This window comes from Jatropha curcas, chromosome 2 (assembly GCF_041381405.1).
Source record: "Jatropha curcas cultivar XTBG-Jc1 chromosome 2, XTBG_Jcur_1.0, whole genome shotgun sequence".
Classification (NCBI taxonomy): Eukaryota; Viridiplantae; Streptophyta; class Magnoliopsida; order Malpighiales; family Euphorbiaceae; genus Jatropha; species Jatropha curcas.
Genome location: NC_143152.1, coordinates 29396995 through 29413402, shown reverse-complemented (window position 1 = coordinate 29413402; position 16408 = coordinate 29396995). Strand labels below are relative to the sequence as shown.

Genomic DNA, 16408 nt, shown 5'->3' with positions numbered 1-16408 from the left:
AAAACCTACTTCCTGAAAAATCAAACAAGACATGTGAGTTTTCTAAGAAGTAATAATTATTGCACAACACACGCAGTCACACAAATGTGTACACATATTAATCTAGTCATCCGACTAGTTATATGCTCACGCAGCCAGGCACACAAATGGCATATCACCAGCACTCACAATCATAAACATCTTCATATAATCACATCACGTGGAAATTAGTCAGTGGCGCCACCTGAAACCCCAACGAGCCGTCCTCACACATGGCTCGCCCTCTCATACATGTGCACCAGGGAGCCGATCCCCCATACGGCCAACTGGTCTAATCCTCACTGACCAGTCCTCTCATTGTATTTCCATTCTCTCTTTTCTTTTCCATACCAACAGGAGGCAACCCGGTGGTCTCCATCCAATCTAGATCATCAAGTGCTCACAACAGGAGGCCACCCTGCGGGCTACAATCAAATCTAGATTATCAGGTGCGCAACAACAAGAAGCCATCCTGTGGTTTTCCACATAATCCATATCATCAGGTGCACACGGGGGCGCCGATCTCCCATTTTCCCGGCCGACGGTCAAATATTATATAATATTCGGATCCATATCACAGACCGTCCTCACAAACCCACGGTGGTCCACTTCATCCCAATTCCACACAAACAAAGCATAGCATTATCACAACACAATTAATCAAACATTGCAATCAAATGCAAACATATTAATCAATTAAACATCGTAATGCAATGCACAATTAAACATCCAAAATCAATGCAAATAAATAAATAAATAATAGTATTGACAATAAACAACAATAATAAAATAAATAATAATAATAATAATAATAATAATGAACAAAATAATGACAATAATTAAACAATTAGAGTACTTTATTTATTATGTAACAAATTATAGAATTTATCTAAATAAACTTATTAATTATATTATTAATTACAACTAGTCTAAGTTCTATCGAAATTTCGGCAGCACCTCCCCTAAAAATTGGACTATCCACCTGTTTAGATAACACAGTATTATTATATATTTATCAATCAATACACACAGCCCATCCGTCGGGCAATCAATCAACTTAATTCCCATCCTCCTTCAATAGCAATGTCATAGCTAACAAACCATTTAAATTGTCTATCCATTATACATTACTTGTTTATATATATATATATATGTATATATATATATATACATCCTTCTAATACAACACAAAAACACAAATGGTTGATGCCAACTTGCAGAAATAAAAGTTTTCTAAGTCCAAATCAGGGATTAAACATTAACTAACTATTCCTATCGAAATCAAATTTATAACTTCAATGTACTATACTAGGCTACAATTTTCCAGAAATAAATAAATTGAAATAATTGCTTGCCAAATCTAAAAGTCTAGACTTCATGATTAAATTTTCATATTTTACACACTAGCTAACTCACTACCCTACAAGAACTTCATTTACAACTTCAAATACCCATCCCAAACATTATGATTCAAAGAACCAACTAATTAATTGCTGCTAACTCAAGGAATTCAAAATTCTCTATTTAATACCCAAAATATATCCACCATTCTTTAATCATTACTAAAATTCTAGATTAGGCATTACAAACCAATGTTTCCATTAAGTTACAATTTAGTAATCTCATCTCTCAAGTAATCCAATACACAGCTTAAACATATATACCAACCCCAACAAGTATAATTATCTACCTTTTAATTTCATCAGGTATACCGGCTTCTAAGAACCTTCAACAATATAAATATTTATCTTCTAAATCAATCCCAACGATAAAAAGCTATTTAACTGTAATTCATTGGGCTTAAACACTAAATTAGTTCATACACCCCATTACAGCCAATTATTTAAAAACTATTAAATCCTTGACTCCTATTCAAAGAGTAAATATCTAATTAACACTTAAAATTTTCTAAAGTTCTAAACCAATTAATTAAACATATCCGGCTACCGCAAATACCACAGACTAATCAAATTTAATTATTTATAGAAGAGTAAAAATATTCTATTTATATATAGACTATCCCGATAATCTTATTTCTTGTTATTTAATTAAATCTACTTATATATAATCCTATCTAAATAATTTAAATCTTATTATTTTATTGTACCTACTTTGATAATTAATCCACATAAATTTGCTAAGGTCACTAAATCTAAACTTCTACAGTTTTTTTTTTTCAGCTATAACACCGAATTTCTAAATTTGCGTCGAATAATTATTTGAAGGTCAATTGAATTCGGGTTGCAAAACTAACTGTATATTCGTAATCTACATAAAAAGGTCAACATTCTGCCATACCCATGCTCCGGTGACCGGAACAACCGCTGGCCGCCGGCATCGCCGCCGTACAGGGTGGCGAGGGAGGCGGCAGTCCGGGATCAAGCAATTTCGACACTAATTTGCTTAATATTTCCATGAAAATTACAAATTCCTCTTCACTTTACACAAATCATGCCATTATCTAATGAAATCCCAAATTTTAATTTTTGACACCTTAACAAAATTTCTTCAAGGAATTTCCCTAAATCCCACAGTTAATTATCTATTGACACAAGAAAATCCAAGAAAGGAGGTTAGGGAGTCATGATCGGCTCACCTTGTTGATAGCAGTCGCCGGAAGGCCGGAGGAGAGGGAGTTGCCGAAGGAGGCAGCTTCGAGCTACGCCACTGCAAGGCCGTTCGGCGCGAAGAAAAGCGAGAGACGCGATTGGTGGCGTGAATGGAGTTGAGCGCCGCCTTGCTTTCCTCGCGTGGTGGCCGGAAACGAAGAGAGGAAAGGGGGAGAGGAGGTCGCGCGCTTGGTGCTGGCGCCAGGAAGAAGAAGGGAAAAAGAAAAGAAAAAAAAAGAAAAGAAAGAAAAAAAAAATCTTGGGGCTTCTAGGCCATTCCGGTTCGATTCGAACCGGTTTGGTCTAATTCAATGATTCGGCTCGATTTGCTTGGTTTTTGAGTTTTTCGCTTGGTTTTCGAAAAATCAAATTGGTTAATGGGTCCAGTTTAGCAATAATATAATACTAGCTGGTATAATCTCATTGGTTGAAAATAAAAAATTTAGTCTTTAAATGAAAATTCTACGAAATTAAATTTTCGGGTCGTTTCAGTAAAGATTTTGACTATATCCTTTTAATAAATTTATTCAAAAACATTTCAAAACAATTTTGAGAGAGATATAAAATAAATTTGTGCTTCTAAAATTATTTACTCTCTATCTTACAATAATTTCCTAAGACATATTATAATACTAAACAATAGAAAATATCTTCATTATCTTCAAGGTCTTAAAATAAAAATCTTGGGTTGTAGGAACTTCATTTCTTCAATAATTTTCATATTTTAAAAATCTGCATAAAATAATATTAGCACATACAAGAATAATAAATTTATTTGTTTACAAGAATATTAAATTTATTTGTTTTGTATATTCATCAAAATTTCAAAATAAAATTGACCATTGAGTCAACAATAATTAATAAAATGGATAAGTATGTATATCTCTCTCTTTTAGACTTTTACTGTACGTTAGCATATTCAAAAATATCATTCATCCTTATTTAAAATTTCAAAAAATACGTAAATTTACTCTTGAATTTTATTATTTTAATTTTTTAGCATTTTCAATTTTTATTTTGATCATTTAATATTTTAATTTATAAAATTACATCTTACATATTTTAACTTGTAAAATTAAATTAATTAAAATATTTGTTAAATGATTAAAAAATATAAAGCTACTGATAAAAAATTGCGTTAACCACATATCTGCGTACACTTCAAAGCTGAAGCAAGTGATATTGAAGAATTTCCAGATTGCCATTCATTAATGCACTGTAAAGTAATTACTTCACAGTAATTACTTTTCTATGATATAAAAATATAAAATCTAACATTTATTCATTATGGAAATTGTTTGCCTAAACGGTTCCATTACAAATAACAACACCGCCACCTAACCTACAAAGCAAACATAATAAGGGAGGATCTATTGACATCAATAACTGTGTTATCGTCCAACAAACAAATTTGAATTACAATTCCATTTTCACCTTTCTTACTTTCAAAGGGTACGTAAAAGCTTGCTACTATAGGAATGGCCCGCCATAGATTGCTTTGCCCCATCCAAAATCCACTTCTTTAAACCCTGCATGTCTCACATCCGACACAACGTAAGTACCTTCTGCAGCAAAATGAGGCCTACCCTTAATCACCAGTAGATCTGCCACTGATTTTATATACTCTCTATCGAATTCCATTTTAGCCTTTCTTATCAGTTCTAATCCATAACCTATTGGATTCTTGGAAATTTCTCCAGCAGTCTGTAACTGCCGTTGACTGGACAAATCCGTTACTGTAATACCCTTCTGGTAATAGAGGAGGATTAAACTTGCACGCGTTGTTAAGTAACATCAGTCGCATTTCTTGTCCGGCGCCTGGCTGAAGCGCAATAGTGCGACATTTCCATAAACATGCAGTTAATATTTCAACATCAGTGCAACGAGGAAGATGAGGAGGAATATATCTACTACGAGGAGTAGATAAAGCAGAAGGGCTAATAAAAATGGCTCTATGAACTATGTCATCAAGTGGAAATGGAATTCCTTGGCCATTTTCTATGTGATCATGTTCTCGGTGGATGCAGGTCACATGGGGTGGGTTTCGTGCATCAAGTACATGTCTTTCCCATACTGGGAAAATAGAAGGGGATTGTATTCCACGCGCCATCTCGGCTATGGCTGACAAGAACTGTGCTAGACCAGGACCATCACTCATAGTATGATTGAGACGGATAGCAAATGTGAAACCACCACATTTAAAGCGTGTGACCTGCCAAACAAACAAAGATTTCTTTGTATTATTTCATTTAGGAATAAGGCTCAATTAGGTTTTAATTAAAATTTACCGACCAAGAGTTCTGGAAACAATTTCAGTTTTGAGTGCTACTGAACCGAAACTTGTTAAGAACTTACCTGAATCAGTATGACAGGGCAATTTAGTATCCCACTAGAGCCAGGCACATCAAAAAGGAGCTCATCCAAGAAAGGAAATGGAGGTTGAAGAGCATCGCCGGACTGATCAAGACTGACATTGGCATCAGCTTCAATAAATAAAACACCTTCACCATTGCAATCCATAATGAGCTTACGGTTAGAACCTTCTCTAAGCCTGCCAGCGAATGGATAGTAAAAAACAAGAGCTTTAGCAATAGCATTTCTAATAACCTGAACAGGGTCTTTCCCTTCCATTGAGCGGCCATGACGATAAATTTGTATGAATGGGATCTGGAATCGAAGACCTTCTTGATCATCAATGTCCGATAATGGCTTGAACTCATGGGGGGTAGGCTTTGAAGGTGTGATTAGTTCCGGTTCACACCTCTCCATTAATTAGGCAGAAAACGAACGCCAAGTTAGTAATCAAGTAGAAAGACACAGCTCTGTAGATAGGTGACCTTGACATGGCAATGTGCATTTATTTATAGGAGGAGAAGAAGATAGTCATATGACAATTTTCCACCGCACAAAAAATTCACAAGATAACGTGTAACACGTTTTTATACGATGATTTTTTTTTTTTTTTTTTTTGAAAAGGGAATATTTCTGATAGAAAAAATGAAGTATAAATAATTTTAAAAATAATTTCTATTTTCATTGAGGTTTTTGGAGATTTTTTCACTTAACATTCATAGAATAAGTTGGAGTTTTTTTGGGTAAGCCCATGGCTTAGTGAAACACCCTGAATTTTTATTTTCGAAACCTTTGAATTTTTTTTAAATCAAAAATTTGAATTTTTGACGGTATGGGCCATAAATAGTGAATAATTTTAATTCGAGTTCAAATTTTTGCAAATTGGGCCCAAGCCCAAATATAATGTCGAAAACTTTGAATCGAGAACAGTTAAATTCTCGAGTAATAAATGAAAGTCCAGCAATTAATCTAGTAGGTATATATATAAATTAATTTTCCTAAAAATCAAATATGATTACTAACTATATTTTTTTTTAATCTTATTTAGTTAATGGAGGAAATGTTATGAAACCTAATTAAAATAATTAAAATATTGAACCGGACCCGAAACGCAAATTGATTTTTCAAAAACCATACGAATAAGCCGAAAACCGAGTGAAAAACTCGAAAACCAAACGATGAGACCAATCACTGAATCAGAACGAACCGGTTCGAATCGAACCGAAATGGCCCAGCCCACTTTTCTTCCTTCCTTTTCTTTCTCTTTCTTTTCTCTCCTTCCTTTTTCCCTTCTTCCTCCTCGCGCGCGCACGACAGTCTCTCCTCTCCCTCTCCTTCGCGTTTCCGGCCACCGTTCAACAAGATGAAGGCGGCGACCGGTTCTTCTGGCGATGCTGGTCACATTTCCAACCTCCCCTCGCTCCGATTGGACCTCCAGCGGCGCGAATCGAGACCATCTCCTCCGACAGTCATACCCTTTGACCTCCGGCGACTTCTCGCCATTTCCGACGGGCTCAAGGTGAACTTAAGGTCTCGATCGACTCCTCTCCTCCACGTGAACAATTCCCCTCCATTGATTTGTGATCTTGCTTGAGTTTTGACAACCCACCATGGATGGCGGCTTGAAGGTGGCTGTGGAGGTCGATCCGGCCAAACGAGCCACTGCCTCATCAAACCGATGGTGGATTTGAACTCCTCGCGAAAATTGGAGTCAAGTGGTGGTGACCTTGCAATTTTCTGGGCGGTATCGGTTTTCCGGCCATCGTGCACGGCGGCAGCGGCGGCGGTCCAGTGACCGGCCGGCGACACTCCGGTGAGGCCTCGATAGACATAATTTTCTCCCCTTCACGCTGATCCCGGAATCGTCGCCCGATTCTTAATTGGTACGCTTTAAGACTAAATTCTCAATTTTTATACATATAAAAAGAATTAATTGATTAATGAATCTAATTGAGTAATTAAATAGATTAAGTTGAATAATAAGAAATTAGGTATAGAAATAGCTTAAAAATATATAGAACATTTATAGTCCTTTGTAAATAAGGTTAAATTGGTTAGTATGTGGTAATTGCGATAGCGAATATGATTAGTTAACTGGTTTAGGTTCTTTAGAATAACGTAATAGCAAATTGGTTTAGAACATTGACAATTAAATTACATGCGCTATAATTATAATTAGGAGGTTTATTAATGAGATAAGACTTCCTTGCTAATATTTATGTAAGTCAATTTAGGAATTTTAATAAATATCGTTAGGAGAAATTATAATTTAAAGTAAATAGTTATAGGGGCAATTAACAATATTATTGAACCACGCTTAGAGGTTAATATAAATTGCTAATTAGTTGATTTGGAATTATTAAGTGTGTATATGTAAGTGTGATGGATGATATCTGTAGCTTGAAGCTGATTGGCTGTCTGAAATGATTGATCGAATGATTGAAAAATAAAATTATGGCGGACGGGATTAGTTGATTTGAATTGCCCGATGGATGGGCTGTGTGTATTAATTAATAAATATACAATATATTATTATGTTAATTAAACAGGTAGATAATCCTATTTTCAGGGGAGATGCTGCCGAAATTTTGATAGAAATTAGACTAAATTTTAATTAACAACATGATTAATAAGTTTATTTAGGTTAGTTCTATAATTTGGTACATAATAAATATAGTGAGTTGGGTGTTTATAATCTTTATTATTCATTTAACTATTTACATATTCATTCATTTATCTACATTATTATTGTTAATATTGTTATTTATTTTATTATTGTTGTTAATTGCTAATACTAATTATTTATTTATTTATTTGCATTGGTTTTGGATGCTTAATTGTGCATTGCATTACGATGTCAAATTGAATAATATGTCTGCATTTGATTGCAATGTTTGCTTAATTGTGTTGTGATATTGCTGTGCTTTGCTTGTGTGGAATTGGGATGAAGTGGATCACCATGAGTTTGTGAGGACGGTCGATAAAGCATGGATCCTGATTATGATGAATTGTGAAACTGGACCGTCGGCCGGGTAAATGGGAGATCGGCGCCCCCGTGTGCACCTACTGTTACCGTTACTGTTAGCCACAGGTTGGCTTCTTTATTTGGGCGCACCGGATACTCTAAGTTTGATCGCAGCCCGCAGGGTGGCCTCCTGTTGTGAGCGTCTGATGATCTAGATTTGATGGAGACGACCGGATTGCCTCCTGTTGGTATGAAAAAGAAAAGAGAGAATGGAAAAAAAAAAAAATGAGAGGGCTGGTCAAGTGAGGGTTAGACCGGTCGGCCAGTATGGGGGATCGGCTCCCTGGTGCACATGTGAGAGGATGAGCCATGTGGGAGGACGGCTCATCCAGGGTTCGGTAACTCCACTGACTAATTTCCACGTGATGTGATTATATGAAGATGTTATTGATTGTGAGTGCTGATGACTTGCCATTTGTGTGACTGGCTGCGTGAGCATATAACTAGTCGGATGACTAGATTAATATGTTTACACATTTGTGTGACTGCGTGTGTGGTGCAAAAATTATCACTCCTTAGAAGTCTCACATGTCTTGTTTGAAATTCTTTTTTTTTAGGAATTAAGTTTTCTTTAATTTGAGTTAGGCTATGTTTCTTCGGCGCAGAGCAATAGAGAAATTTTTCCAGTTCCGTAATAATTTTATTATGTAATTATATGTATAAAAAGCTATGTATATCAAGTAGTTAATGACTCCGCAGTTGTAGAATTTGTGAATAATTAGTCATGTTTTAACATAGACGATATAATTATATTGAGATAGAAATTTTTTAGTGTTTCAGGTTTACTACGGGCCTCGGGGGCTTTAAGCTTACCTGGGCCCTAGTGCCGGCCCGGCCCATGGAATCGGGTCGTGACACTGAGGTATAATTGTCTTTGAATGTTAAGTTTTTCCTGCCCGTAAAAAAATCTAACAAAAAAACACTAATATATATAAAAATACAAATGAAGAAATATTGAGTTTTTAAAATTTCCTTACTAAATTTATGGATCGACAAAAATATCTTAAAATATTTTAATTCTATTGGTTGAAAAAATAAATGTAATCTAAATTTGACCGGTTATTAGTTTTCCATTTAAATATAAATTCTTTAATTAGTATCTACACCCCTAATATAAATTCTAAATTCACAATCTCATGGTGACCCACTTCATCCCAATTCTACCTGAATACAAGGCATAACATTATCACATCACAAGTAATCCAATCAACTCGCATAATGTAGTAAATTGCATAGGAAATTAATAAGCACATGGGAATATAATTATGGAATATGTATAAATATTTAATTCTCATATGCTTATATTACTATAATTTACATGGTAGATCATAATGTAAATAATGTTATTTCTATAATTTAATATTAAAATAGTGAAGGCTGAGTATCATTTGTATTTATATATTTATAAGATGTGAAATGGTCAATGCATGTACGAAAATGATGGCATGTATCATTTATTATTACTCACAGTGATAAAAGAAGAATCAAACCTCCATTTGAATTTTGACTAGCAAGAGCCGTTGACAAACACGGATAATCTAGATAAAATTCAAATATAAAGAAAAGATTGCATTAAACAGATGATTTTCCTTAAATAATAATTAACCTATCATATATCTGTTTAGACTGCTTTAATTTATCTAAATCTTATCGATATTTCTGATAATATTTTCCTTCAAACAGAACTTTCTATTTATTCAAGTATTAACTATTTAATACACTTATCGACTATTACTCACATAGTTCATATATCGATCAATCAATAATTTAATAATCACAAATAATAATTTTATGTTTAACTCATAACTTATAAATTAATATAACCTTCGATCTAATCCCAATATATTCTTATATATTTTCATCTCGGTATGGTTTACTTCCTTAACTAGTCGCCAAATAATAAATATTTTATATAACCAAATATAAATAATCCTTACTCAATTAATCTTAACTCAAAATATTATATCCTCTAAATAACATATTCCATCACCATCTTAAAATAATTGTTACCCATTCAATAATAAATTTCATTTTACTTAAATCATTTTCCATTCATTTTACTTAAATCATTTTCAAGTCCTCCAAATAATTCGTATAACACTTAAATATTTAATTTGCTCTAATTTGATAAAATCTTATCTTATTCTTAACCTTAATTATTTTAATTAAAACTAATTTAGTTAATAACAACAATTTCAAAACTTGAAATTTATATTGAATTTAACAAATTAAAATATACCGATTAAAAATCAGAATCCGGATTTCAGTATAATTCTCGCTTCTGCCTCCTGGGGTCACCGGCCGGCCGGTCACCGGCGACACCGTCGACGGTGGTCGGGAAACTGTGGCTGCTCGGAATTGAGCACTCTTGGCATCTACCTGGTTCGGATTTCAATAATGAATCCATATTTGGTGTCTGTTGGGCGAGATCGGCCCTCTAATCGGCCGGAACAGGCTCGACAGGAGCTTAGTGCCGCGTTTATGTCACTGTCGATCCAAAAGGGACGAACCGCAGCTCGCCTGTGCTGCAGCAGAAGTCGGAGTCGCGAGCGGGGGGAAGATGCGACCTGAGCAAAGGCGGTCGGTGGCTGAGATCGGGAGGAGCGGCGATCGAAAGCCGAAATCGCAGCTTGCCTCTGCTGCGTCCACCGAGAACAGAAACAGAGGGAGACAAGGAGAGAGACTGGTGGCGCGAAGGGAGTCCGTTGGACCTGTCTGTGGTGACCGGAAAAGAGGAGAGAGAAAAAGGTTGAGCGGCGCTGGAACGAAGAAGAGAAGAGGAGAAGAACAAGGAAATACAAAAAAGAAAAGAGAGGCTTCCAGGTTTTTCATACCATTCCGGTTCGATTCGAATTAGTTCGATCCAACTCAACGGTTTGGTCCGGTTTTCAACTGATTTATAAGTTTTTATCCGGTTTGAAGATTTCAAACTCGTTTATAAGTCCAATTTAGCAATAATTAAATATTCCTTTTTAAATCTCATTGTATAATCTCATTGGTTGCAATTAAACACTAAACTTTTAAACAAAAAAATCTATGAAATTGAATTTTTAGGTTATTTGAACATACTTATGATCTTATTTAGGTAAGTGTAATCCGGTATGTATATAATTTTTTAACTAAAAAAATATAATTGTTTTCTTTTTTTTTTTTTCTTAAGGAGAAAGATTTCAATTTGAATATATTGATAGATAGTATATATAATTATCACTAAATTATATTTTCAAATGCAAAGATATAATTAAAGATATAATTGTCACTTGAACCGTAAATATGAGTTCATTGAATTTTTTTCATTTATTAGTATAAATTATAATTTAATATAAGATCCACACGTATTTGAATTAAGAATTCCACCAAGTTTGAATTTAATAGTAAGTCACAATGTTTTCGTTCTTTTTGAAGAAAATATTTGATCTAGACCTTAATGCTATATATGGCTTATGTGTGTATATATGATCGGATAAAAATTAATTTCTTCATATAAATTCCAAAGTTTTTAATCTTCTCGATAATTTTATTAGCTTTTTAAAATTAATAATTAATATTTTATAAATAATAATAATTTTTAATTTTGGCACATCTAATCTTATAATTAATAATAATTTTTTATTTTATCGTCTATAATTATTCTATTAAATATACCTGGCTTTTAATGTTGCCCTATCATATTAAAATTAGTTCAAGAAAAATATTATTGGTTTATATATGAATATTACTTAAATAGCGATAAATTTTAATTTAAGTTTGTTATACATAAAATCATGTCTTAATATTATATAAATATCTAGAGAATATAGGAGAAAAATTATAATCATACTTAATAATATATACGAATAAATTAATGAGTATAAACAATGACTAATACCAAATAATAACAACATGCAACACATGTAAAAAAAAAAAAAAACACTATACACAATAAGTAGTTAGAGATTTTTTGAGTTTTCTTTTTATACTCATGTATTTTGAGGTTTTTCGAGGGTTTTTCACTTAATATTCATAGAATAGGTGGGGTTTTTTTTCGGTAAGCCTAATGGCTTGAGTACAGTTACTTTTGAATGTTAAGTATTTCCTGGATATGTTAAAAAATTAATAAAATATTTTATTTGCTGATAAAAAAAAACATAACAAAAAACACGAATATATATAAATGTACGAATGGAGGAATATTGAATTTTTAAAATGCCCTTACTAAATTTATGGATTAACAAAAATATCTTAAAAGATTTTAATTCTATTGGTTGAAAAAATAAAGGTAATTTTATTTTGATTGGGTATTAATTTTCCATTTAAATATAAATTCTTGAATTAGTATATACATCCTACTAAATTTATGGATCATTGAAAAAATAATGATAATTTAATATATTGATTTGATAATTATACGAATAATAATAATTAACCAATAATATGAGCTAAGAATAAAAGAGAAAGCAATTAAAATGATTATTACAGTCGCGTAAACTCCAATTTATACTGCAATTACAATAAAATTAGTAGTTTTAACTCGTGTCCTTTATAGTCTCCAGAGGGAAACAAAAACAAAAATAAAAATAAAGAGATAGCCAAATTAAAAGAGGTGCGGCAATGTCGACCAATTATGATAATATTCTTGTTGCTTTTACTTTTTTTTGGCATATTTATTTATTTTCATAATTAATATTCTTTAGGTAATACCTAACCTAACCTTGAATCATTTTGACAAACCGGGGGTTTCAGTACCAACAATTAATAAAGTTAAATTAATATAAATATTATTCTGAACTTTAAATATAAATTCTTTTGGTAGTATATATGTCCATGTTAAATTTATAGATTGATTCTATTGGTTGAAAAATAAGGGTAATTTAATTTTGATTGGCTATTAATTTTTCTCTATAAATATAAATTTTTTAGTTAGTATATTTAAATATAATACTTCATGTGCAATTATATTATTAAAAAATGCGACTAAAGTTTATTATTTTAAATAATATATCATTTTATGTACTATTTATTTTTTAAACATGATAAGACTATAATAAACATATAATAAGAATATAATTAATTATATCAAACGAGACCAAATGGTTACCCAAATACTATCTATAATTTGCATTGATTATATTATTTTATAATCATGATTCTATACTTTTACATTTCAATAATAATTATGCCCCTCACCAAAATAAAATATCTTTGTAGAGGTTCAATCATGATCTTATACTTTCTCATTTTATTTTAAGCGAGAGGCATAATTATTATTGAAATGTGAAAATACAGGATCGTGATGGGTTCCCCACAATAGTTCAGGGGATCACAAGGATAATCGTTAAACTACAGGGTAAAATTTATGCATTGGGCCTTTACAATTCTATCGTGGAATAATTAAATCAATGGAATATCTATTAAATGATTAAAAAAAGTATAAAGCTATTGATCAAAAGTTGTGTTAACCACACGTCAAATTAATATTTTGTATATAAAACTAAAACCATAAAAATTATTTTATTAGTTTGGAAAAGTGCATAAAGTTATTAAAATTCATGATTTTAGAAGCATAATAGGTTTTCATCAAAATTGAAACTACCAAAATAACAAAATTAAAAGGTAAATTTATGCATTTAACCTAATTAGAATAAACATAAAAATAAAATAGTCATTACGTTACGTAGTAATTAAATGTTGATTCATTATATTTTTATTACATTATAATATTGTGTCCTACCAAAGATGACCTAATATCACGAAACAAATTTTATTATTGCATGCTCGAACACTTCAAAGCAAGATATTCAAAGTGCATCATAAGTAACAATAATACCACTTAACACGCCAAGACATACGCCAGTGCATGTATGACCTAATAATATATGCCGTTTCAAATTCCCTTTCTCCAATGCTAAAGAAAAAAAAAGGAAAAATAAAAAAAAAAAGCAATTCCAGTTAACCTAGAGAGCAGACATAATAAGGGAGGATCTATTATCGTCCAACAAATTCTTCAGCTCCTTCACAAATCTTTCCATTGCTTGGGCTGGCAAACAAATTGGAATTACAATTCCATTTTCACCTTTCTTACGTTCAAACGGTACGTAAAAGCTTGCATATATAGGGATGGCTTTTGCAGGCCCGCCATAGATTGCATTGCCCCATCCAAAATCCACTTCTTTAAACCCTGCATATCTCACATCCGACACCATGTAGGTACCGTCTACAGCAAAATGAGGCCTACCTTTAATCACCAGTAGATCTGCCACCGATTTTATACACTCTCTATCGAATTCCATTTTAGCCTTTCTTATCAATTCCAGTCCATAACCTATTGGATTCTTAGAAATTTCTTCGGCAGTCGCAACCGCCGTTGACAGGATAAATCCGTTACCGTAATACCCTTCTGGTAATAGAGGAGGATTAAGCTTGCGCGCATTGTTAATTAACATCAATCGCATTTCTTGTCCGGCGTCTGGCTGAAGCGCAATAGTGCGACATTTCCATAAACATGCAGTTAATATTTCAACATCAGTGCAACGAGGAAGATGAGGAGGAATATATCTACTGCGAAGAGTAGATATCAAAGAAGGGCTAATAAAAATGGCTCTATGAACTATGTCATCCAGTGAAAATGGAATTCCTTGGTCATTTTCTATGTGATCATATTCTCGGTGGATGCAGGTCACGTGGGGTGGGTTTCTTGCATCAAGTACATGTCTTTCCCATACTGGGAAAATAGAAGGGGATTGTCTTCCACGCGCCATCTCGGCTATGGCTGACAAGAACTGAGCTAGACCAAAAGCATCACTCATGGTATGATTGAGACGGATAGCAAATGTGAAACCGCCACATTTAAAGCGTGTGACCTGCTAAAACAAACAAAAATTTCTTTGTATTATTTCATTTAGGAACAAGGCTCAATTAGGTTTTAATTAAAATTTACCGACTAAGAGTTCTGGAAACAATTTCAGTTTTGAGTGCTAGTGAACCGAAACTTGTTAAGAACTTACCTGAATCAGTATGACAGGGCAATTTAGTATCCGACTAGAGCCAGGCACATCAAAAAGGAGCTCATCCAAGAAAGGACATGGAGGTTGAAGAGCATCGCCGGACTGATCAAGACTGACATTGGCATCAGCTTCAATAAATAAAACACCTTCACCATTGCAATCCATAATGAGCTTACGGTTAGGCCCTTCTCTAATCCTGCCAGCGAATGGATAGTAAAAAACAAGAGCTTTAGCAATAGCATTTCTAATAACCTGAACAGGGTCTTTCCCTTCCACTGAGGGGTCATGACGATAAATTTGTATGACTGGGATATGGAATCGAAGACCTTCTTGATCATCAATGTCCGATAATGGCTTGAACTCGTGAGGGGTAGGCTTTGAAGGTGTGATTAGTTCCGGTTCACACCTCTGAACCTTGAAAATGGGCGCAGGTGGTGCCATTAACTAGGCAGAAAACGAACACCAAGTTAGTAATCAAGTAGAAAGACACAGCTCTGCAGATAGGTGATCTTGACATGGCGATATGCATTTATTTATAGAAGAAGATAGTCATATGACAATTTTCCACGCAAAAAATTCACAAGATAACGACGTTTTTATGATATGATTTTTTTTTTTTATTGAAAAGGGAATATTTCTGATAAAAAAAATAAGTATGAATGATTTTAAAAATGATTTCTATTTTCATTGATTTGTCCACATACTTCTGATCTTATTTAGGTAAATATAATGAGGAGTGTATATAATTTTTCAATTAAAAATATATATTTTTTTTATTTTTTTTTAATATTAAGGCAAAAGATTTCAATTTGGATCTATTGATATACCATTAAATTATTTCTTGGTATACAAATGATATAATTATTACTTAAACCGTAAACATGAGTTCATTGAATTTTTTATTGATTAGTATAAATTATAATTTAATTTAAGATTCACTTATTTGAATTAAGAAAACCACAAAGTTTGAATTTAATAGTAAGTCACAATGTTTTTCTTTCTTTCTTTTTGAAGAAAATATTTTAGGTAGACCTTAATGATATATATTGCATAATTTATGTGTGTATATATAATCAGATAAAAATTAATTTCTTTAATTTCCGAAGTAAAATCCAAAGTTTTTAATCTTTTCAATAATTTTATTAACTATTAAAGATCGAATTTATGAAAATTCTTAAGAGAACTGCCATCTTCTCAATGGGCACGGTCGTGGTGAAGCCACGCTGCCCCTTCTTTTTTCAAAGAAATTAGATTCAATAACCTCCACAAATTTTATAAAATATCATTAACTATTTACTCTTCTTAATTTAGAGTTAAATACGTTACCATTGTCTCTTAATTTAGTAAGTCAAATACTTGTAAGACAGGTCTTGCACCGGATTGGCCTACTAAGACGTAAAATATTCACGGTGCATATTTAC

At 32.8% G+C, this 16408-nt stretch overlaps 1 protein-coding gene and 1 pseudogene across 3 annotated transcripts; both read right to left on the bottom strand.

Annotated features, from left to right (window-relative positions):
- Positions 1 to 3884: 3884 nt before the first annotated feature.
- Positions 3885 to 10945, bottom strand: LOC149498573 (benzyl alcohol O-benzoyltransferase-like; annotated as a pseudogene). The gene is made up of 4 exons (XR_016319500.1): positions 10244 to 10945; positions 9495 to 9542; positions 4983 to 5390; positions 3885 to 4839 (listed from the first exon to the last, which is right to left on the bottom strand). The product of XR_016319500.1 is annotated as a benzyl alcohol O-benzoyltransferase-like (transcript).
- Positions 10946 to 13730: 2785 nt separating this feature from the next.
- LOC149498572 (benzyl alcohol O-benzoyltransferase-like) lies at positions 13731 to 15564 on the bottom strand. 2 transcript variants are annotated; one of them, XM_089717381.1, is made up of 2 exons: positions 14988 to 15564; positions 13731 to 14846 (listed from the first exon to the last, which is right to left on the bottom strand). In XM_089717381.1, exons 1-2 carry the CDS (start codon positions 15426 to 15428, stop codon positions 13938 to 13940), a joined length of 1350 nt encoding a protein of 449 aa, XP_089573507.1. In that variant the 5' UTR covers positions 15429 to 15564; the 3' UTR covers positions 13731 to 13937. The 2 variants fall into 2 exon arrangements, with proteins under 2 accessions (XP_089573507.1, XP_089573508.1); XM_089717382.1 differs by having other exon boundaries at positions 13731 to 14843; positions 14988 to 15559.
- Positions 15565 to 16408: the final 844 nt, after the last annotated feature.

Excerpts from the sequence above, each read along its gene's own strand:
- LOC149498572 (XM_089717381.1), bottom strand. The coding sequence starts at position 15,428 with ATGGCACCACCTGCGCCCATTTTCAAGGTTCAGAGGTGTGAACCGGAA. Across the intron at positions 14,847-14,987 it reads GCCCTGTCATACTGATTCAG|CAGGTCACACGCTTTAAATG; the intron begins GTAAGTTCTTAA and ends TGTTTGTTTTAG.